At 35.5% G+C, this 24,171-nt stretch overlaps 2 protein-coding genes across 2 annotated transcripts; both read left to right on the forward strand.

The window, feature by feature from the left end:
- Nucleotides 1-286: 286 nt before the first annotated feature.
- Nucleotides 287-9,209, forward strand: si:dkey-93l1.6. The gene is made up of 9 exons (XM_021474533.3): nucleotides 287-3,107; nucleotides 3,907-4,404; nucleotides 5,078-5,410; nucleotides 5,594-5,691; nucleotides 5,792-5,842; nucleotides 6,353-6,734; nucleotides 6,818-6,994; nucleotides 7,207-7,336; nucleotides 7,497-9,209. The coding sequence occupies exons 1-8, from the start codon at nucleotides 2,846-2,848 to the stop codon at nucleotides 7,323-7,325; spliced, it is 1,920 nt and encodes a 639-aa protein (XP_021330208.3). The 5' UTR covers nucleotides 287-2,845; the 3' UTR covers nucleotides 7,326-7,336; nucleotides 7,497-9,209.
- Nucleotides 9,210-13,390: 4,181 nt separating this feature from the next.
- Nucleotides 13,391-23,740, forward strand: dnase1l1 (deoxyribonuclease I-like 1). Its single transcript, NM_213153.2, has 9 exons — nucleotides 13,391-13,472; nucleotides 15,723-15,867; nucleotides 15,956-16,044; nucleotides 16,155-16,241; nucleotides 18,919-19,031; nucleotides 19,138-19,250; nucleotides 19,331-19,488; nucleotides 22,763-22,859; nucleotides 22,934-23,740. The coding sequence occupies exons 1-9, from the start codon at nucleotides 13,468-13,470 to the stop codon at nucleotides 23,078-23,080; spliced, it is 954 nt and encodes a 317-aa protein (NP_998318.2). The 5' UTR covers nucleotides 13,391-13,467; the 3' UTR covers nucleotides 23,081-23,740.
- Nucleotides 23,741-24,171: the final 431 nt, after the last annotated feature.

The following is a 24,171-nucleotide window of genomic DNA, read 5'->3' on the forward strand; positions in this document are numbered from 1 at the left end:
TCTAAATAGGGTAATATTGCCCTTGCAATTCAGCCGACAATATTTTATTGATTTTATTGCTTATTAAAGACAATCAATGAAACAGAAATTAAAGCCTGATTTCTTCTACTTAACTGTCTGAATGGTTTATACATTTTTAAACAGCTCTGTTTGTGACAGCTAGCAGCTTGAAAATCGAAGAATTTCTGGAGTGTTTAAAACACATTCTACTAATTTAGCAAACAGATTAAAGATTCTATAATAAGATTGTAGATAAAAAATTTTATTTTTATTTTTTTTTATAAAACCAAAAAGCAAAAATGACACTAAACAATAATTAAGTGAAGTTTATTTATTAACTAATTTCGAGACGAGCACATGCTTATGATTGATAGCAGCTGGTCCTCATTAGCTAATGCATGACTCACCAATCAGACGATTCCTAAATCACTAAAAATAAATAGAGTATCTACCCTTCAGTCTCTTTCCCTGTTCCTTAATTCAATTAAAACATAACTTTTATAAACATTCATTCATTCATTTTCTTTTCAGCTTAGTCCCTTTATTAATCTGGGGTCGCCACAGCGGAATGAACCGCCAAATTATTCAGCATATGTTTTACACAGCTGATGCCCTTCCAGCTGCAACCCATCTCCCGGACAATTTAGCCTACCCAATTCAACTGTACCACATGTCTTTGGACTGTGGGAGAAAGCGGAGCACCCGGAGACACAGGGAGAACATGCAAACTCCACACAGAAACGCCATACTGACCCAGCCGAGGCTCGAACCAGCTACCTTCTTGCTGTGAGGCAACAGCACTACCTACTGCACCACCCTTTTATAAACATGTCTCAGGAAAAAATATATATTACCAATGTACAAAATATGTCAGCGAAAGACATTTAAGTACTATTGCATTTCAGTAAAATGCATTTTAGACCAAAAAACGGGTCTGTAAATCCAGGAAAAAAAAAGATATTTTATACAAGTAGACAACGTGTACTAATTTGTATTTGCCTATTTTCGGTAAATGTGCTATTAGATTGCCATCATCATTAGCACTTAAAAGCGATGCTAAAATGATTTTGTGCTTATCTTTTGTCATCTTTCTTCTCAGTTTTTCTACGCCTGAAGAATAACGTTATTTTATTTAATTTTCGCGGTCCATTCATTCATTTTCTTTTCGTCTTAGTCCCTTTATTAATCTGGGGTCGCCACAGCTGAATGAACCACCAACTTATCCAGCATAAATCCTTCCAGCTGCAACCCATCTCTGGGAAACATCCATACACACTCATTCATTATGGACAGTTTAGCCAACCCAATTCACCTGTACCACATGTCTTTGGTCTGTGGGGAAAACCGAAGCACCCGGAGGGAGAAAATGCAAATTCCACACAGAAACGCCAACTTACATAGCCAAGGCTCGAACCAGCAACCTTCTTGCTGTGAGTCGACAGCAATACCTACTGCGCCACTGTGTGTCCCATTTTCGTGATCAAATTTCCAAAATAAATCGGGCAAATAATGGGGCAGGCATTGAAGCAAAGGCCATGGTGGCTGTGTCTGTTCATGGATTTGTGTTCTTGTGGTGACTGGTCGGTCTTGCAGGTTACCTTGGAAGAGCAAACTGGAACTGCGAGAACACAAATGCATTTGAGAAATGAGATGCTGCAAGTTTCCTGTTGATCACATGACCTTCACACAAAAACAATTTAAACTTTAATGAAACTGTGATTTTTTTTCTTTGAAGTGAAAATTTGCACCAACAACATAAATATACAGTTAAGGTCAGAATTATTAGCCCCCCTTCAAATATTTTTCTCTTTTTTAAAGATTTCCCAAATTATGTTTAACAGAGCAAGGATATATTATATAGTATTGGATAGTATATCTGATAATATTTTTTCTTCTGGAAAAAGTCTTATTTGTTTTATTTTGGCTAGAATAAAAGCAGTTTTTAATTATTTTAAACACCATTTTAAGGACAAAATTATTAGTCCCTTTAGACATTTTATTTTTCGATATTCTACAGAACAAACAATCGTTATACAATAACTTGCCTAATTACCCTAACCTGCCTTGTTAACCTAATTAACCTAGTTAAGCCTTTAAATGTCACTTTAAGCTGTATAGACGTGTCTTGAAAAATATGTAGTAAAATATTATTTACTGTCATCGTGGCAAAGATAAAATAAATCAGCTATTAGAGATAGGTTATTAAAACTATTAGGATTAGAAATGTATTGAAAAAAATCTGTTAAACATAAAACGGGGAAAAAATAAAAAGGGGGGCTAATAATTCTGACTTTAACTCTATATGCTGTAAAAATATATATATACATTGTGTCCTTCTGGAGTTTTACACATTAAATTAATTTAGCAAACAGATTGAAGATTCTATAATATGATTGTAGGTTGATTTATTTTTAAAAAATCCCAAAAGCAAAAATTCTAATTCTGAAACGAAAATATAAATGTTATAAAGTAAAAATGTTAATAAAGGAAAATAAATAAAAGGAAGTAAATAAATAAAAGGAAAAAATGAAGTGGAAAGCACAACACAACAAATGTTTAATGAAATAATCAGAAAACAAGAACGGAATAAAAACTGATTAAAGATGTGCTCTTTATAATTAGTCTTCTCTAGGAAATCCTCGAACAGCTTCAGAAATCTCAGGATTCGCACAGAAATACTCTGCAAAAGTCGCCTCGTCTCTCAGACAACAGATTACGATGGGTTTGGGTTGTTTTTTTGTGCAGACAGAACTTATATCATAACACGATCAACGAACTTCACCGATCAGAGCGCCATCTTGGATCCTCCCGCGGCCTGCGCCCCCCTCCCTCTCCCCCACCACCGATGACGAATAAAAAGAACGAATTCGATTGCCGTTACGTCACTGGACAGAATTCAGAATTTACTCAGAGTGACAAACGAACGAGTACAGTGAACATTGATTTAACGACTTTAGCGACTTGTTTTGCATCTCAAATGGCAAATAACACGTCAGCTGCGTTTTTTAATCGAGTTAATACGATCACGACTGAGTTTGTCAACGAAAATCATCAAAGTGACACGATGGCTTCTCCTTCACCTTCTACCGTGATGAGAAGCCCAACAGGTGAGATGAGAGTTTACAAAAACTGTGTATTCCCACGTATTATTTAATAATACAGTAAATTATGAAGTAAAATGTAAAATAATAATAATATATCGCCATGTAAGGTTATTAGTGTAGCAAATATGCAACGTCTCTTCATTGTAATGTGTTTTTTTGTGTGTGTAGTTATGGTTTTGTATATTTTTGTGATAGAGCCCTGCTCTTATATGTAATGACATTCTGGTTTTTAAGTTTCTCCTTTCCACTCAACAGAAATTGTGCCTTGTTAATGTTTCTGATAAAAATCATCTAATTTTACTTTAATTTAAATCCTTTGTGTAGATCTGCACAGTAATTTTCTTAGTTTTTGATGGTGTGGAGGAATATTTGTTATATTTTAGCAAACTGAGTGAGAATATTATATTTAAGTCTTTATTTGTTCATGCAGGGATGAATTAATACAATTGAGGTAAAGTTGGTTTTATATTCTCACATTTTGACTTTCTCCTTAATAATAATATAACAGAAAAATATTTTTGCTAAATAGTTGCTTTTAGGATTTTTCCTGATGTCTAATATGGTCTTATGACTTACCGACTATTTGTCAGCTTGTGTTTGTCATTTTACATCATAGAAAAGATTTGCAACTCCACATAATTAATTTTAGTTTTCAAACATTTTCTATTATAGTTATACATTTATTATTGTTGTTTCTTTTGTGTGATTGTCTTTTATATGTCTAATTTACAGCACATTGTCTATTTTAAACCTGTGATTAAAGAGTTTTGTAATATTTCACTGTTCATTTTCTTTATTTCAGAAAACACAGAGAAAAGGAGGAAAGGGAATAAAGCCTCTGCTTTCTTTAAGAGAGCATGGAAGGCTGTGAAGCGCCCTTTCCTTTGCTGTGACCGGAACAGAGTGGTTCCCTTTGAACCACGGTCAGATGTCGACGATTGCGAGCACCTGCCTGTTCCAGGTCCCTCCAGGACCGTCGCAGCACATGCAGACTTTGAGCCGGTGTGGCAGCCAGGCCAGGTCTGTGAAGATCTTCAGCCGTTGAGTGTTCCGGGCCCCTTCAGCATCAAGCGAACAGCAGATGTGCCGAATGCAGATCCGGCCCGTCCAGAGTCCTCGACGGCCCTCACAGGTCATGTTGATACTGAGCTGGTGTGTCTGCCAGGCCAGGTCTGGGAAGATCCTCAGCCAATCAGTGTCCATGACCTCTCCAATATTAAGAACATGACGGATGCTGATTCGGCCTGTCCTGAGTCGCCTCCGTCTGTTCAAGACCCCTCTGATATTGATGGGACTGATGGTGAGTCATCCTGAATGTGGTTCATTTTATTTCTGCCGTCTGTTATTTTTTATGCTTTGTTGTTTTTAGCTTATAAATCAGACCGTGTCATTTGATGTACTGTTGGTTGTGTATTAATACAGTGCTAAACATATATGAGTGCACCCCCCACAAATCTCTCATTTAAATTCAGATTTTCTATAGGAGGCTTTATAATATTATATTTGTGCATGTACATTAGTTTAGTAAGAACTGAAGCCAAATCTGGAGCTTATCTAACAAAATAACTAAATAATGTTTTCAAAAATTAGTAGCCCAAATGTATATGTTCAGGGAAAATATTAAATAAAATTTTCAAAATTAGCAAAAATCTAAGGGAAACAAAAATATTGACAATTTTGTTAAAATGTTGTAGTTTGTAAATTTTGCAATATTTTGCATGATATTAATTGTCTTTAATCTATTATCTTTCCATTTCTAAAGATGTTCTGTGACTAAATTATTATTTTAATAAATAAATCTGTTTGATAAATCTGTTTTGTTCAAATGCACCAATATATATTACCCAGATTCACTGAGAAATGGATAAAAATATAAATTTTCTAAAAGGGGTGTACTGCATATATGAATATGCTGAGCGCTGTAGCTGCAGCTCTGTTCATGTAGATGTTTCTGTTTGTTTTCTTCATTTTAGAAAACACCAAGAAAGGAAGGAAAGGCAAAAGAGTCTCTGCTTTCTTCAAAAGAGTATGGAAGGCTGCAACGCGCCCTTTCCTGTGCTGTGACACAGATGTAGTCCAGCATCTTACACCACAACCTGAGCCCGAGCCCGAGCCCGAGCCTGAGCCCGAGACTGTGCCTGAGCCTAAACCTGAGCCTGAGCCTGAGCCCGAGCCCGAGCCCGAACCCGAACCCGAGCCCGAGTCCGAGTCCGAGTCCGAGTCTGAGTCTGAGTCCGAGTCCGAGTCCGAGTCAGAGCCAGAGTCAGTTCTTGAAGAGCCTAAAGAGGCTTCTGGGCTCACTCTTGGTAAGTGATCATTTCCTTTTATTATTATAAATTAGTAATCAGTTTACTCCTGCAATTCTGATGGAAGTTTCTGCTTTCAGCTCATTGCATTAGATCCAGATTTAAAGGATTCGAGTCATTTATTTGATCTGTTTCATACCAGACAATCCAAGTAAATCTCCCTGCTGTTTTTCTGTGTTTCAGGATCTAGGGTGGGTCTTTTTGAAGTGAAAGAACTGATTGGAGAAGGAAGTTTTGGCAAGGTGTATCTGGGATCTCACGTATTTAATGAGAGAACAAAGGTAGAGAACTATTTTTCAAATACAGTCAACATTTTCCTCCTGATTACTCAATATAAATCATTTGTCGGCTTTCATTTCATTTGTTGTTGTTTTTCCGCAGGTTGCCCTGAAGTACATCAAGAAGCGTGAACAGGACCGTTATCTCGACGTTGTAAGTTGAACAGTTTACACAAAAGTAAAAATGTGCTGATCATTTGCTCATCCTTCACTTGTCCCGTACCTGTCTGGACCACTTTAAACTGAACTCAAAAGCTGATATGTTGGAAACAGGGAGTCACTGACTTCCATTGTAGAAAAAGAAAATACTTATGAAGTCACTGCTTACTGGTTTATCAACATTCTTCAAAATATCTTCTTTTGTGTTCAGCGGAAGAAATAAACCCAGAGACTAGTTTTGAACACATAATTGTAGGGCTGTGGAGTTAATTAATATTCATTTAACATTAATGCAGATAAAAATGATCATTGCGTCATACACACAGACAGAACACACACATGTAGAGTCCTCTTTTAGCTTAAACTGCATGACTAAATGCTCAAATACAAGCAAACATGTGTCCAAACAGGAGATTAGTGATTATTTACTTCGTGAAGTTTTTGTCTCTGTACTTTGTGCCATTCTGCTTTGGTAATATCTTTGAAATCTGTTTTTTTTTTCTAGGATGGCCATTCCAAACCTGTGCTTGCAGAAGTGGCAATCATGCTTAAGTTGATGAAGGACCCACCTTGTCCCAGCATCATCACATTACACCACTGGATTAAGAATAAGAACGACTTCGTTCTCTTTCTGGAGTACGCCGAGTCATCCCAGAACTTGGCTTATTATCTCAGAAGTTCATTGGACATTGATGAAAACCACGCACGCCGGTTAATGCATCAGTTGATCCAAGCTGTCAAGTTCTGCGCTGAGCGTGGAGTTTTCCATGGAGATATCCACTCGGGGAACATCCTGGTGACTCAACCCCAATCAGAGCTCAAACTGATTGACTTTGGTTGTGCTCGGCTAATCACCAGCGAGCCTTTCAACAGCAGTGATTATCGAGGTGAGTGGGCATTTTGTGGGAGTTTCTTTGGTCACAGTATTGTCTTATGAAATGACTGAATTCTGAAAATGTCTCTCTTACAGGAGCCTTACTTTACACGCCGCCTGAGGTTCTGAGGGATCCCACATTCTTTCCTAACCCGGCATACGTCTGGACATTAGGCCTCATCCTGTATGAAATATTACATACACGATTGGCCTTTTACGACACGCATTCGATAATCATTGGAGACCTCCAGACAGACCTCACCTTATCTTTAGGTAAGCTGACTCTTCTGAACAATCTCAGACTCAGTGACAGAATAAAATATGTCAGTCACGAATAGAAAAGGGTTCAATTAAATATAATGGTTACTGTAGATATTAAAGTCCTTTCATTGTAAATGTTTTGTTATTTGATGTAGTAAGATTTAAACACGTTCATGAATCTTGAGTATGCAGACATATTTCACACTCTCTCTGTCACTTTTCAGATTGCCTGGACCTGATTTCCCAATGTTTGGTCCGCAATCCAGAGAAGCGACTGCAGTTACAACAGTTAGAAGAGCACCGGTGGTTCAATCCAACGAGCCCAAATCCTGTGCAGCAGTGAGACAAGAGGAGGTAGAGGAACACACCGAGCACAAAACTACATCTTCAGTCTTTCTTTGCTTCATGCTATTCCTGTTCTTTTCTCTTCTGCTCTTTTTAGAGTCACAAGTCTTATTTGACAGCCCTTCATATCACCGCTTAAATAACTTTGTGTTGTTTTTCTTCATTTTAGAAAACACTAAAGAAGCGAAGAGGAGAACAGCAGCATTTCCAGAAATTTCACAAGACTGTTAAAGTTATTAATTACTCCCTCATGTCATTCCAAACCCCTCAGACCTTACTTTTCAGTGTCAGTGTGTTGATGAGAGCGTTGTCCTGCACTGTATGTGTGTCCACTGCTGATGTTTACCTCAGATGTGCCCACGCTTTGTTTAAATGAGAGGAAGTCGCGCAGGCCTCTGGGTTAGTGACAACTAAACCACACTGAACTGAACTGAACTTTAACTCCAGTGCTGTCACAGTTTTCTCCTCTAAAGTGTCATCAAAGATCTGCTCAACTATTTTCTACCTCATTAATGAATCTGCTGTTCTGTCATAAGAGAGACTGATTGTTTTATAATTAAGTGTTCATGATTGTTTTGTAATGAATTGTTCTTTGAATTGTTTTGTGCTGAACTGCTTTTATGTATTGTTGGCTAATACGTCAAATAAAATCCTGTGAATCAAACTGAAGCTCTGATCATCATTTCTGTGAGTTTTCTAAATGACTCCTTACTCAATTAAAGAGAGAGTTCTCCCTCAACTATTTACTCACGTGTTTCTAAACCTATGAGGTTCTTTCCTCTGTTGAACACTGAAGAAGATACATATCTGAAAATCTGTAACCATTGATGTCCACAGTAGGAAAACAAATACAATGGATGTCAATAGTTACAGGTTTCCAGCATTTTTCAAAACATCTTCTTTTGTGTATAACAGAAGAAACTCATAGTAAGGGCTGAGTAAAAGATGACAGAATATTCATTATAGGGTGAAGCAATCTCTTTAACAAACCAGTAGTGCCATATACTGTGTTTACTATGATTTACTATGAGTCTGTTTAGCCAAATGGAAGCACAAGGAAGGTTTTACTGTTAGACAATATGTTGTTTTATATTACCATATCATATACTAACACAACAAATAGTGTACTGGGCTGATCTTTTATTTAAACAGCAGAGTTTCAGACTGGACATTGTTAAACTGTAGTCTTAATTGACTAACAGTACACTGAGCAAAATAAAATCTCTGAAAATAGAAGTATAAATGTGTGCGATTGGACTCCAGTGTGCGATTGCAGCTTTTCTTTATCATGGATAAAATGGTGAGTGAACATCACACAAGTGAACATTGTCAGATCTGTTGTTCATATATATTTGCCTCCTGGTACAGTCAAGATTGCAGACCAACTTTAGAGACTCCAAATTGTTCAAACTTTGACAATCCCAGTTTAAAGAACAGTTTAGACTTGAGGGTTGGAATTGAGAACCACTGTATAAATACTTGTTAGATGCCTTAGGACAGGGGTGTCAAACTCAGTTTCAAAAGTGCCGAAGCACTGCACAGTTTAGTTCCAACCCTGCTCCAACACACTTACCTGTAGGTTTCAAACAAGCCTGAAGGACTCAATTAGTTTGATCAGGTGTGTTTAATTAGGGTTGGAACTAAACTGTGCAGGGCTGCGGCCCTTTTGGAGCTGAGTTTGACACCTGTGCCTTAGGAGGCCCTTGTTGGGTTCAGTGAACAGTATTGTGTTTTTGTCAGTGCGAATATTTTAATATTTTGTTAGTGTATTTTAAAAATCTAAAGCACATTCGTCCACAATAAACAACCTTTAATGAAATTAGAAGTTTCCAATGATGTTTAATAAGATTAAACAATATAATACTACACTGTGTAACACTAGAAAAAGAAAAACTACAAAAAACAATAAATAATTTGAATGTTTTATATGTTTATTTACTCTTATTTACTTCTTGCGACTGTTTATACCTGTGATTTTAATATACTTTCTCTCATTTCTATTTTATTTTTTCAAAAAGAGATGTGAGATGTACATATTTGTACTACGTTTGTACATATTTCATTACTATTTCATAATCAATGGGGAAAATGTCCAGCCTGAGTACCCGTCTGAGAACTTGGTCCTAATTTTTGTCGCTTGATCAACCCCGGTATTCTACTATGCTGCATGCCTGATATACTGAATATGCCTCACACATCGACACATTCTTTGTATCTTTTTCCTGTTTATCCTTAAAGGGTGACAGAAGTAAATGCTTGACTTGAGTACATGGGCGTGGTAGTGGAGGGAAAAGTGGACCTGACTACCCAGGGCCCCGTCTAGCGAGAGGGCCCTTTGAAATCCCACCAATTTTTATTATTATTTTTTTTTGTAGTCTATTTCGAATTAATTGGCCCCTCCAATTGATGTCAATGTCATTATATATTTCAAAATATATATGTATGATGTCAGTTTTACACACATTCTGAATCTTAAAGATGTCTAATAGAAGTCTATTTCACATCTGATAGGAAACGTCTTGTAGATGTCTTGCAGATGTGAATGCAGACGTCAAATAGACATCTCCGAGATGTACGTGTACTAATCAAAATCGGCTATTAAGAATCAAGATCGGCGCATAACTAAAAAGAAAATGGGTGCTCCTAAATTTTTTGGGATGCTCCTAACTTTTTGAAGTTGGGAGCACCAGTCCTACCAAGTAAAAAAGTTAATTTCAAGCGCTGTAATGTATGTATGCTAATGTTAAATCTTTAGCTTAGTTTGTCAACCAGGCTGCTTGTTGCTGTAAGTAAATTATGGGCCAGGCCAGCTAACGTCAGGTTGCCAACATTAACCAGTTTCAGAAACAACCAGTGGTTCCGACACACCAGCAGTAGCAGCACTCAATGGTGGTGAATGAAAGAACCAGTCATTAATCTGATTTGATTATAGATTAAAACACTATTTGTGTATGTTTATATTCAAATAATTTTAAAAAAATGTGTAGGGGGCCCACTGACATTGAGAGGGTACAGGGTCCAGAATTTGGTGCTACGCCCCTGGTTACAATAGTGTTGTTTTCAGACCATAGTTTCTGTCGTTTTTGTTTTTATTGTGTCTGTTCTGTACTGGTTCTAAAAGGAGCTGGAAGCACAAATGGTCACAGCCATCATACACATTTGACTAAACATTTTTCATAGGGAAACACAGCAGACGTGGTATGTGTAAAACTGGATCACATGCATATAGTGCAACATGCACCATGTGGAAATTTTTACAGGCATATGGAAAACCACAGAAATAACTCTGGGAGTGCAGATTCTGTTTGTGTGAGTTTGGTAATAATTACGAATGATTTCACCTTCTGTTTCTCATCATTTAGTTTATAATTTCAAGAATATTTTTTTAGAGTTCGCAAAATATTTTCTATTATTATATTGTGAACGTTGCTTATGTCTTGACCATACCACAGAAAAGATTATTTATTTTAATATGCATGCATGTTTTATAAAAATAATTGTATTTATTGATTTAAGCTTATTTGTCTGAAGTTGTTTACCTTATTTATTGTCAGTCAGTAGTTTAGACAGATTTTGACAGCCAAACTCCTTGATTTAAAATCACTTTTATTTTGTTCTCTGAGTAGCAGCACTGCAGCAGATACTTACGCAAATAAACTTAAGCAACTTGAACCAATAGTTTACCCATTAACCTGCTGTTTATTTACTCACCCACAGGCAATCCAACATGTTTACTGTATCAGTAGGAATATTTTAATCCAGATTTAAGTAATCCCTAAATGCAAGTCAAAAGCTGGCACTTTGAGAGTCTAACAAATTATTTAACAAAATTAATAATTGCAGCTCCTGATGATACGCTGAGGTCTTATGAAGTGAGTAAACATTATTTACTTTTCACCTATGGAGTGAGAATTGTTTTGTAATTCCAAATAAATGTAATATAATACACAAATAAATGTGAAACTATTGAAAAATGTTGAAATATTTAACCAATTCCTTGCGAGTTCAATTAAAAGGTCAGGAAAGGGTTTTCTTCAATGTCAAAATTTTAGTAATTTATTAGGTTCAAATTAATATTTTGATGAACAGAATTCTTTGTATCCTCGTTCCAATGCAATTATTACATTCAGGAGGTGCGCAACAACTCTACATTTCTTGACCCAAGAATATATACACAGCTGATATTAACGAGTGGAGTTAGGTGGAATTTGTCACTTATCACTCATTTTGTAGTCCTTCAGTGGCCGCACCCATACATACTTCCTCTTCTTCTAATAAGCTTCTTGCAAGGCTTTTCACACTCAGAGAAGTTTGGTTAATATAGAACCTTAAGCAAAACAAATACAATTGTTTAATAAAAATTAAAAGAGACAAAAATCATTTGTTCCTAACACAAATATCAAGCATATTGAGATACATACAATGAGACCCACATATAAGTCTTAGAATTCCACAAACATTAATTAGATTGAAAAGTAAGTAAAATTAGACACACAATTTTGGCTGACGTTTTTATGTGAATTGCGTCCTGTGCATTTGTAGATTAGTGTGCATTTGTAGATCGCTGTGGGTATTTGCGGATTAGTGTTCGTCTTGACATTAGAAATGTTTTAAAATCCACAAGTACACAGAGAGCTACCCACAAATACCCACAGCGATCTACAAATACCAGTCTACAAATGCACAGAGAGCTACCCACAAATGCTGCCTAATCTACAAATGCACATGATGCAATTCAGTTATAAATATGAGGCAAAATTGTGTTTGTAAAATAAAATAAATATTTACTGTTGAAGTCAGATTTATTAGCAACCCTGAATTATTAGCCCCATTCTTCCCCCCCCCCAATTTCTGTTTAACAGAGAGAATTTTTTTAAACACATTTCTAAACATAGTAGTTTTATTTACTCATCTCTAATAACTGATTTATTTTATCTTTGCCATGATGACAGTAAATAATATTTGACTAGATATTTTTCAAGACTCTTCTATACAGCTTAAAGTGACATTTAAAGGCTTAACTAGGTTAATTAGGGTAACTAGGCAGGTTAGGGTAAATAGGCAAGTTATTGTATAATGATGGTTTGTTCTGTAGACTATCGAAAGAAAAATTTAGCTTAAATTGGCTAATAATTTTTTCCTTAAAATGGTGTTTAAAAAAAAATAAAACTGCTTTTATTTTTACCGAAATAAAACAAATAAGACTTTCTCCAGAGGAAAAAATAATATCAGACATATTGTGAAAATATCTTTGCTCTTTTGAACATCATTTGGAAAATATTTAAAAGAAAAAAAAATTAAAAGGGGGCTACTAATTCTGACTTTGACTGTTTATGTTTTTATTTGCAAGTATAATTTTACTTACTTGTGAATATAATGAATGTTTGTGGCACTCTAATATTTATTTGAACTTTTCTTCACTTCTGGTCACATGGAAGACCTTTTGGGAGGGGCTATCTGCTTTCTGCACTGCTTTCATTCATTCATCTATCTTCTTTCATTTTTTAGCAACACCCATCTTCCAACAATCCAATCCCTTCCCAAAGGGCAAAATTATGCTCTGTCCTACTTTATTTTTAAATTTCAAGTGAATGTAAGTCACATTAATGAAAAAAAAAATCCAATCTTAACTTTGGTTTCATGACAACTTTAACCCACAGCCTCAGCAAACACTCCTGAGCCAGTTCACAACAGTTTGCAGCATGAGCTTCCTTAATGACATAAACACACATACAAACAAACAAAACATGTAAAAGATTTGATTAGATTTGAATCAACAGCAAATAAACTTTTTTTGTGAACTGTCCCTTTAAGTAGGCTATGATCTTGCTATTAGGCTGCTAAGCAAAACAGTGCCTTAAACTGGAAAGACTTGAAAGATGAGTTCTAAGTAAATAGATTATACACCCCTCTACTCCATTAGTTTTGCATGTGTGTTGTGTTCATCTCTACTGCAGGGTGTGGAAAGCCCAACACTCCACACATTTGTAAGCTAAGCTCCTCCCTTAGCCACAAATAGCAAAGCAGTGGGAGTGACTTCAGGCACTCTGGGTATAATAACAGCAGCGGAAAAGACTTCTGCTGGCGAAAAGACAGAGAAGCAGAGCAGAATTGTGGAAGTGAAACCAAACACGTTTCTAATGAGGTAAAAAGGTTTGCTTTTCTGTGTATTAAGCTTTGTATGTGGTTTTGTCACAGCCTGGTAGACTGTTGTGGTTTTCTTAAAGCTTTGCTCTTATGTTGTAGCAACCAGCAAACAGTTGTTTCATATAGACATAAAAAGTGTGGTAAAAACAAACCTTTTGTTAACTAAGCATCTAACCCTCAACGACCATGTTTCAACATGTTTTCTACAATCTGGATTACTTCCAATTGCAGTTTATGCTATTTTGCTTTACAAAAGGTCACTTAAAACAGCATAGAACAGACACTACCTGATCTGTCACACAGTCTGTTATTAGTGTTAACTGACACTTTCTAATAACATGTCTCAACTGAAAAGTAATGTCAGCTTTCACCAGAAGCTTATTTATTTATTCAGTCTTTCAATGAAAAACTTTAATACTTTCTTGAGACTCCAAAATGGTCTCCAACCTGTTGTTCATTTGTGTTTTATTACAGTCTAAATCTTAGATGCTTTTGGTCAGAGAAAAGGGGAAATAAGTTTATATTTGACAAAAGAAAATCTCAAAACCTCTTTTCTAAATGTTCTTAAAAATCCCACAAACCACAGTCATATGATATTCATGTATTGTTCACTAGTTTCAGGATCTTCTTTTCTGCAATTTCTGTAGCAATACAAACAGTTGAATGAATTACTGTATTTGCATACTTCAGTTTTTCACTGTCCTACTGCTACTTTATTCTGAGATGATTTTACAGAAGTGTTATAATGTTTGGAAACTGAATGATTGCTAATGCCTATCAAGTTAAAGTTATTACATTTTTTATTTCATTTAGTTTGATTTAAAAATACAATACTAGCTGCAATATTGGCAAAAAGCAATACATATATCTGTTTTAATGTTTTTAAAATGTTTATTTAAATGTTGGTAAGCTTTAATAACTCCAGGTTTCAGTATTACACAAACTTTTACAAATAAATTTAATATGCTGATGTGTTGTGCAAAAAGAAACTTTTTGCATTATTATTATTATTTATGTAAACAAACATGTAAAATTTTTTGTAGATCGGGCAATAGATTGCTCTATAATAGTAGAAAACGTTTCAAAAACACATTGTTTAAATGTTTGTTGATGCTGAATATGATGTTTCAGTTACCATTTTAGCCACTAGATGGATAAACTTGAATGCATGCAGTGTATTTGCACAAAGAAGAATGACATACTATAAAAATGGCTGCCATTAGCCAATTAAATTTGAGCACCCATTAAACACAGTTAATTATGGCCGATCAGAATGTAACTCGGTGGGCATGTTGAATCCATGCCCCAAAAGGTCTGTTGAAATTTCAAAAGAAATCATCCACTAGGGGGGCATTTTTGAGTTTTTGGAGTGTTTAATGAACAATTTGTTAACTCAACTTGTTAATTAACTCAACTAAAGACTCTAACGCTCTAATTATATATTTAATTGTCGGATAAACTACTTACAAGCTTCCTAACTGATAAACAACCTTACACTGCTAAAACGCTTGAACCTTGTTAATTGCTGCTTGCAGCTATATTTATTAATATAATTATTAGTACAGTGCTTTGCGTGTAAGCCATCATTTTTTTTTTTACGAACTCACATTTCTTCCCCCTTGAAGACGAGTTGGTGGGCTCGTTTTCATCACAGTTGTCATTATCATCAGCACTGATAATAATAAGCACAACAGTTAATACATTTTTTGTTTTTACAGAACCTATTATTCATTTTGTATAGGACTCAAAAATTTGAAAAGAACAGCTTTTATTAGAAATAGAAATTTTGTGGCATTATTCCTTCTTTTAATATATTTTTTCCTGTCCCTGTGCTAAAAAAAAGTATTCTTTTTTAATGTATGTATGTATGTATGCATCATAATGTACAAACAAATATTTTCAGCAGTGAAAGTTAAACCACACTGAACTAAACTGAACTTCAACTCTAAAAACTGGACTGACAGTTTCAATTTACTTGAACTTCTATGTTAAGATGGTTTGACCAAATTTACATAGTAAAAGCTCTATAGAAATAAAGATTAACTGAATTGAGCGAATCACAATCAAAAAATCTTAATATACCAAAATCAGTATATTAAAAAAAGAATGTTCTGTTTCCAAACGTTTGAAGGGTACAGTGTCTTCCTCACTGGTCAGTTGTTACTGTGTCAAGGTAAAGTATTTGAATGTTGTTCTTCTGTATGACCATAGACGCTTTAACTGCAGTAGCCTTTCTCTTGATCTGCAGGATGACCATCAGACGGATTCTCCTCAGCATCTTCCTTCTCTCTGGTCTTTTGACCTGCTATGGCTTCAGAATTTGTGCTTTTAACGTCCAGAGCTTTGGCGATTCAAAATCAGCTGATGCCAAAATCATGAACTCTATATCACGGGTAAGAGGATGAGTGTGAATGAATGCTTTTTAATGTTTTGGTAATATAAAAAGCACCAGATAAATGATGTTTTGCTTTTACCTTGCAGATTGTAGCTCGCTGTGACATTTGTTTGCTCCAGGAGGTCAGAGATCAGAAAAATAAAGCCATCCCACGACTACTTGAGGCAGTCAACAAGTAGATTATATTAAATTACTGAAAAAAAATGCTTCTGAAATAATCAATCAGACTGAGAGATGAACGAATTTACCATGTTTAAATGCTCAAATGTTATATTTTGGTTTCAGAATTGGTGATAATGATTTTCAGTATGTGGCAAGTGAACGCCTTGGAAGAACACAGACATATCAGGAGCAATACGTGTTTTTTTACAGGTAAAGCATGTGTTATAATATATACTATCCCAGGTAACAAATAATTCTGGCCCAGATTTGACATAAAGCAGGCACAGCAGGCATTCATCCAGAACTGGCATACAGCATGTGGGCCAAACATGGCCCGGGTTTGGCAGAGGTGGCACTGTCTTTAAGGCAGCACAAAAGACATGGGCCAGATGTCAAATGTTATATTTGGTCCAGATGTAAAAAATTGTTATGTTGGCCATGTACATTTGGCCTCTCTTGACCCACATTTAAAAACATTTAAATTGTAAAAAATTTGGAATAAAAACAAAACAAAACATGGGTTTATCAATTTCATTGCAGTCGTGATACACCAACATATCTGGCCCAGCTTAGGCCCAGTTATGGGTTATTAACTTGGCTGAGACTTGGCCCATATATGGTCCATGTTCAGCCTTTGTCTGGAAGCCTAACTTAGTCCAGTCATGTACCATAATTCACTGCGGCATATGGGCCGAGCAACAGCTGATTGTGTGGGCTAGAACTGGGCCAGAAAAATTTCAACGCAATCTCACGGCAATCCGTAACTTTTTGAGTTAGTGGCTAATTCGTTTGAATTCGTACAATCTAATTCCTACAATTTAGTACAATTTGCTCATCACCCAATGACGGTTGGGGTTAGGGGTGGGGTTGGGTACCACGCCTCCTTTTTAATATCGTACATTTTCGTACGACTGAACTTGTACGAGTTTGTATGAATTCGCCACTAAACTGACAAAACATAAAATACTTACGTTTCCTTGTGAGATCAGGCTGGAAATGTTGCTATGTGGGATATGTACTATAGTTTTTATCAGAGAAGCCTTGATTTATTAGTGATGATAGATACTGAATTGAATCGTAATGCTTATATTTTCCCTTATTTTACTTTTACATTAGATTTTCTTACATCTAGCACTCCCTTAAAATGCTGTTAAATTTAATCTGTAGCAAAATGAATATAGGTCAAAGATTTCATTGTCTGCACTATATCAGGGCAAATTTAAAATGTTTTATAATGTGCTTAAATGCATAGAGGACATTGTAGGAAACAATTATGAGGACGTAAAAGATCTCAGTGAAGATGTTAATTTAGCAAAGCAGTCTCAAAGTAAACTGCAATACACCAGGTTTTGCAGAGTCAGAATGAACATTCTTAAACTTAATCCTTTTATGCGGTTTTAGTTTACTGCCTTTAAATGTAAATGAAATTGCTCCTTGACAATTGTCAGAGCTGTGTTTTGTGTGTTATATACGTTTCGACATCTCTTTGTCTGAGATGGTTCTTCACCCATCCCCATTCTACTATTGTCACCATTACAAGGTGTGATCATCTTAAATAGTGCAGAGACAACAAAGCTGTTGAATGCTCTTTTATAACAGTTTAGCCCCTTTGAAAAAATGAGCATCAACATACATTTTAGAGTTGAAGTTGGGTTGAGGCAGACCAATTTCTAACAACATTAAATGCTAGAAAGGTGTATTCTTTAATGTCAAAATATGAATTAAATCATTGTCATTCAGTGTAACAGAACATTTATGTCACCTGACACAACATAGTCTGACCTTTTCATATATAGAACTGTCGTAAGAAAATGTAATTTTTATTTAATACTAAACTGTTAAAGACATCTTGCCATAAATGGATAAACCCTGCTGCACTGTGATTTTAGTCACTAAAATGAATGAGTGCTTTATATTTAATTTACTTAGAGAAAATTGCATAGAATTTTAATAACGGTCATTTATTAGTAATGTAATATAACATGAAAACAACTATAGGCTTATCAATATTAGTGCATCCATAGTTAATGAGGGTGTTAAAATTAAATGTGATGTAATAAGATGTGATCAGATATACTGCATTACACTGTCATCACAATCACAATCATACATACAGCTAAAGAAAAAAGTATTAGCCTTCCTGTGAATTCTTTTTCAAGATCAAGTGCTGTTTAACTGAACAAGGACATTTTGTCCAGTATTTCATAAATTTTCCTTCTAGAAAAAGTATTATTTTGTTTAGTTTGGCTGGAATAAAAAATATATATTTTTAAAAGTACAGAAAGACAAGGTCAATATCTTTTTTGCTTCCTAAAGATTTTTTTTTGTTTTATTAGCTACAAAAAACACTTTTGTCAGTGACTTTCTTAGTTAGCATATTTAACCTAGTCAGTCCTTTAAACGGCATTTTAAGCTGAATAATAGTATCTTGCAAAATAACTAGTAAAATACTATGTACTAGACTGTAAAATTATTAGTTACATAAAGCGAGTAAACCAACTGCCTTAAATGCAACAAGTTGACTTTACTAAAAAAAGATGTAAATAAACCCATTGTAACTTGGAACTATTCAATTGACTTATTTTGTATAATTATGCAAATTTTACTCATTTTTAAAAATAAAGTAACCTTATTGATATTTACAGTGTATTGTCATCATGGCCAAAGAAAATTGTGTTTAAAAATGTCACTAAAATCTTCTCAGTTCAACAGCATTTATTTATATATGAAATATTTGGAAAAATAATTCACATTTCTAAGAAATACTTATAATGTTGCCTTCACCTGTATTGTTGATCATCATTACTTAATGTCACGACATATTTTTCTTCATTTCCTCTTTTTTATTCCTCATTTCCTAATTTTTTTCTATTGTTCTAACCAACAGGAAAAGCACCGCAATACTGAAAGGCCAGTATCAGTATCCAGATACCCAGACAGGAGATATTGATGCTTTCTCCAGAGAACCCTTTGTGGTGTATTTCCAAGCCCCTAAAACATGTAAAACAACAAAACACCCTTAATTTATTCCAAAACAAATGATAGTTTATGCTGAATTTTGAAATATTGCAGATTTTTTTCTCACTTTAAATTTCTCTGTTAAAAGTGGCTAAAGAGTTCGTCCTGATCCCACAACACACCACTCCTTCAAATGCTACCAAAGAGATCGATGAACTCTATGACGTCTTTGTGGATGTTAAAGTGCGATGGGAAACTGAGGTGCGATTGATTTTATTCATAATAAATGCAGTGTAATATTGTGAGCTCCAGTCTTAAACCTTGCTTTATCACTTCACCAGAATGTGATGTTCCTCGGGGACTTCAATGCAGCTTGTGGTTATGTGGCTAAGAAGAACCGTAAGAACATCAGACTCTATACTGACCCCTCCTTCACCTGGCTGATTCAGGATAACGTGGACACCACAGTCAAAGAGTCCACTGACTGTGCCTATGACAGGTGTGTGTGTGTGTGTGTGTGTGTGTGTGTGTGTGTGTGTGTGTGTGTGTGTGTGTGTGCGTGCGTGCGTGTTAAATCAGCATAATACTATAATGTTGTTAGTAATTTACATACACAGTGAAGAAATAGCTCTTCACAACAAGAATAATATGTGACTTGTGGCAGGGGTCACCAAACTTGGTCCTGGAGTGCCGGTGTTCTGCCGAGTTTCAGTATAACCAGTAAGACCTTGATTGGCTTGTTCAGATGTGTTTGATTAGGGTTGGAGATAAACTTTGCAGGACACCTTCATTAATCTGCAGAACACAAATGAAGATTTTTAGATGAAATCTGTGAGCTCTCTCATCCTCCTTAGACAGCAAGGGCCCAGAGACATTAAAAGTCCTGAAAAGGAACCAAAAAAATTGTCAAAATATTCCATGTGACTCAATTGTAATCATATGAAGCTCAAAGAACAGTTTTATGCACCAACAAACTGTAAAAATGCCCATTCTCTTTTCTTTTGGGTCAGGTCAGGGTGTGCATCTACAACTGCCGACACTTTAAAAAATGCAGGGTTCCACACAATTCATTCATGCTGTCCCAACACAAATCAATTAAGTTAACTTGACAAATTTAAGTAGATTGAACATAAAACAATTATGTTGCCCAAACAATCATAAGAATTGCATAGTTTTAGCTCATTTTAATTAAGTAGTTTGAACAAGCAGAAAAATCATTATTTGGGTCTTCCTCTGGGCCTCCTCCCGGTGGGACATGCCTGGAACACCTCTCTAGGTAGTCTTCCAGAAACAGATGCCTGAGCCACCTCAGCTGACTTCTCTCAATGTGGAGGAACAGCAGCTCTACTCCAGGCTCCTCACTCACAGAGGTGACAGAGCTCCTCACCCTATATAAGGTGTGCCCTGCCACCCTGCGAAAGAAACTCATTTTGGCCGCTTCTATCCGAGATCTTGTTCTTTCGGTCATGGCCCAAAGCTCATGACCATAGGTGAGAGTAGAAACATAGATTGACTGGTAAATCAAGAGCTTTGCCTTTCAGCTCAGCTCCTTCTTCACCACAACGGACCGATACAATAACCACATTACTGCTCCCGCTGCACTGAGCCGCCTGGCAATCTAACGTTCCATCCCTCTCTCACTCATGAACAAAACCTCAAGATACTTGAACTCCTCCATCTGAGGTAAGGACTTTCCTCCAACCTGGAGATGGCAAACCACCTTTTTCGGGTGGAGCACCATGGCCTCGGACTTGGAGGTGCTGAATCTCATCCCAGCTGCATCACACTCGGCAGCAACCTGGCCCAGTGTATGAAGGTCCATGTTTGATGAAGCTAACAGAACAACTGTGTCTGCGAATAACAGAGATGAAATCCTGTGATCCCCGAACCGGACCCTCTCCAGTCTAAGGCTGTGCTTTAAAATTTTGTCCAATAAAATTATGAACAGAATTACTGACAGAGGGCATAATAAAATTCCCTGTCATAAATATTTAAATGTATAATTTTTTGATTATTAATATCCATGGCTAAGAACTTAAATTGTGCAAAACTTTAAAGGCATTTTTTCTCAATATTTTCATATGTTTTTATCTTAACCCTCAGATTCCATTTTTTGAATAGTCGTATCATGGGCAAATATTGTCACATACTAAGAAACCAAAAATCAATTGTAAGCTTATTGACAAGCTAGTTTATATTCAACTTCAATTCAAAAACTGACCCTAATATTGATTTTGATTATATATTGATAAATATATCCTTTTAAAAGGTAAAACAATAACAAGTGTAACAATAATGGCACACAGGAGCAATTTGATTGGGGCAATTTTACAACCTTGTTTCCCAGCCGATGAATGATGAGGGAGGCGACGCAGTGGGTAGCACGTTCGCCTCTCAGCAAGAAGGTTGCTGGGTCGCTGGTTCGATCCTCGGCTCAGTTGGCTTTTCTGTGTGGAGTTTGCATGTTCTCCCTGCGTTCGCATGGGTTTCCCCTGGGTACTCCGGTTTCCCCCACAGTCCAAAGACATGCGGTACAGGTGAATTGGGTAGTCTAAATTGTCTGTAGTGTGTGTGTGTGTGTGTGTGGATGTTTCCCAGAGATGGGTTGCAGCTGGAAGGGCATCCGCTGCGTAAAAACATGCTGGATAAGTTGGCGGTTCATTCTGCTGCGGCGACCCCATTTTAATAAAGCGACTAAGCCGACAAGAAAATGAATGAATGAATGAATGATGTGATGATGCTCTTGATTCTTCTGTTCTGCCATTGGTTAAAATACTAAAAGTGAGTTATATCTTACAGCTAAGTTTAAATTAAACAATTCAGACATTTTCTAAGAACTGTGACTTTCGTCACAGTTGTGATATATATTTCACTATTTAGGTAAAAATCTGACTTTATCTTCTGTTTTTGCTTATAGCTCACAATACTTGGTTTTGGTTACGCTTTATTTTAAGGTGTCCTTGTTAAAGTGCAACAATTTATTTAACTACTGAGTAATAAGTATTTTATTATATTTACCATGTGATGTGTGTTTAGGGAAAGAATGCATGTTAGTATAAGGATAAGCTGCATGTAATTATGCATAATTGTAATTACTATAGTAAGTACATAAAACGTGTACACCTTACAAGGACACCTTAAAATAAAGTGTTACCTTGATCTCAGAAATCAGATTTGTGTTTTCAATGCATTTTTTATGGCATGTTTTATTTTTTAAAATGGAAAGTTTGTTGATTATTCACAATTTCTTACAATTTTCAGCTTGCATATATAAACACAATTATTCTAACTCACAATTATAAGTAGCAGTTAACTTTGAATTTTACACAGATTTGGAAGCAGTAGCTCACTTTTCATCTACACTTTGGTAAATAACTATTTTGTTAGTGTTCCATGAAGAATCCTTTAACGTCTATGGAACCTTTCATCCCACAAAAGGTTCTTTATAGAGGTACAAGTTTCTTTAGATTATCAAAAGTTCTTCACACAATGTGCAAATGATCATTTAAAGGTTTCTTTAAAAAGTTCTTTAAGGAATCCTAAAACATCCTTCTATGGCATCACTGTAAAAACTTCTTTGTGGTTTTTCCTCCCACTTTTATTGTAAATAGTGTAGTGTTTTTATGAATACTCAATTCAGACATACTACTTCAGTCAGGCTATACATTTTTAAAACTAAACTGTAGAGAAGTTAGAATACTCTTATAATGTCTTATTTTAAACACATCATCTGCTTGACTTTAATGCATCATTTTTATATCTACAATCAACAGAATTGTTGTGCATGGAGAGCCCTTTCTCAGATCAATTAAACCATTTTCAGCACAGCCGTTTAACTTTCCCAAGGAATTCCTTCTTACAGAGGCTCAGGTAATACCAAATAAGCCAAATACAGCTTTTACCTTTTATACTGCTGTTACTGAACGCAGGATTGTGTTTTCTAGGCTCTAGAAGTGAGCGATCACTACCCCATAGAGGTGGTCCTCAAGGATGTGAAATCAAGGATGTCCACAAGATACAGTGAAGCTCCTTGTCTTCTGCCTGCTGTGTTTGTCCTGAATGCTTTACTGCTCATGCAGATGATTGTATGAACTACAAGTGGATTATTCATCTGGCCCAGATGAAGACTATACTCTGCTGTTACACAGCTCTGTTGTACTTGAGCTCAGAATGCGTTGGAGAGTGACTGAAGATTAAATTCTTTGCGTGTTTTATGGCTTTTCGAATATAATGATGAATTGGCTCAGGTGTTATTTTCAGCATGCTTTTTTTTTGTAAAAAAAGATTTTTTTTTTTCTGTTATTATCGTTACATTTATGTTTTTATCAACTAAGCTTTTTCTACATCCTCTACTGGAAATTTTGAAGGTAGTTGTTTTATATTGAAGGTAGTTAAATGTAGTGAAAAAAAGAAAGATAAAAGAACATTATGTACAAGTTTCCATGTTGCTTAATTTGCCCAGTCAGAAAGTCATCCATGTAGGTTTCAAGTGACAAAACAAAAATTGTCTAGCGGAAGGATGTGGCCTGATAAAGAGGAAGTTATTTTTCTTGAAAGATTGTTTTATTTATTTTTTAAAATGTTTCACAGAACTTAAACCAAAAGCCAAGCAATGCAAAATTATTTTGTAATATGCATTTAATGTGATCTGACAATTCAACAATTCCTTTAACAAGTTCACTTGAATTGGTCCTACTTTACTTACTGTTAAATGTTCCAGAAGGGGACGCTATTGAACTTTCTGAATCCCACTAGCGTGTCATGGTTTTTATTTCTGTGGATCAAATACATTTCGTTTATTAAACATTCAATATTTTTATATAAAATATTCAGATAAATTGACACCTGCATATCAGTTAGAAAATAAAACCCTATATGTTTTTATTACTTACAATAACAATATTTTTAATAATGTGACATTTTGTTTGGATCATGTCAGACCTGAGAAATCAAAGTATCTTTGCATGTCAATTAGTTTTTTAAAGGAATCAAGTTATTTTGAATAAAAAAAAAACATCAAATACACTGGAAATATATTTAGCTTTTTACTAAATTCACTTTTTTTTTTATGAACTCATCTACTAAACAGAGATACCATTGCAGCATTAAATTGTTTATGAAAGTATGCATCTCAGTTATTTCCATCTGAAACAGATATTCTATTTGAATTATACAAGGGTTT

Source organism: Danio rerio, chromosome 23 (genome assembly GCF_049306965.1).
Source record: "Danio rerio strain Tuebingen ecotype United States chromosome 23, GRCz12tu, whole genome shotgun sequence".
Classification (NCBI taxonomy): domain Eukaryota; kingdom Metazoa; phylum Chordata; class Actinopteri; order Cypriniformes; family Danionidae; genus Danio; species Danio rerio.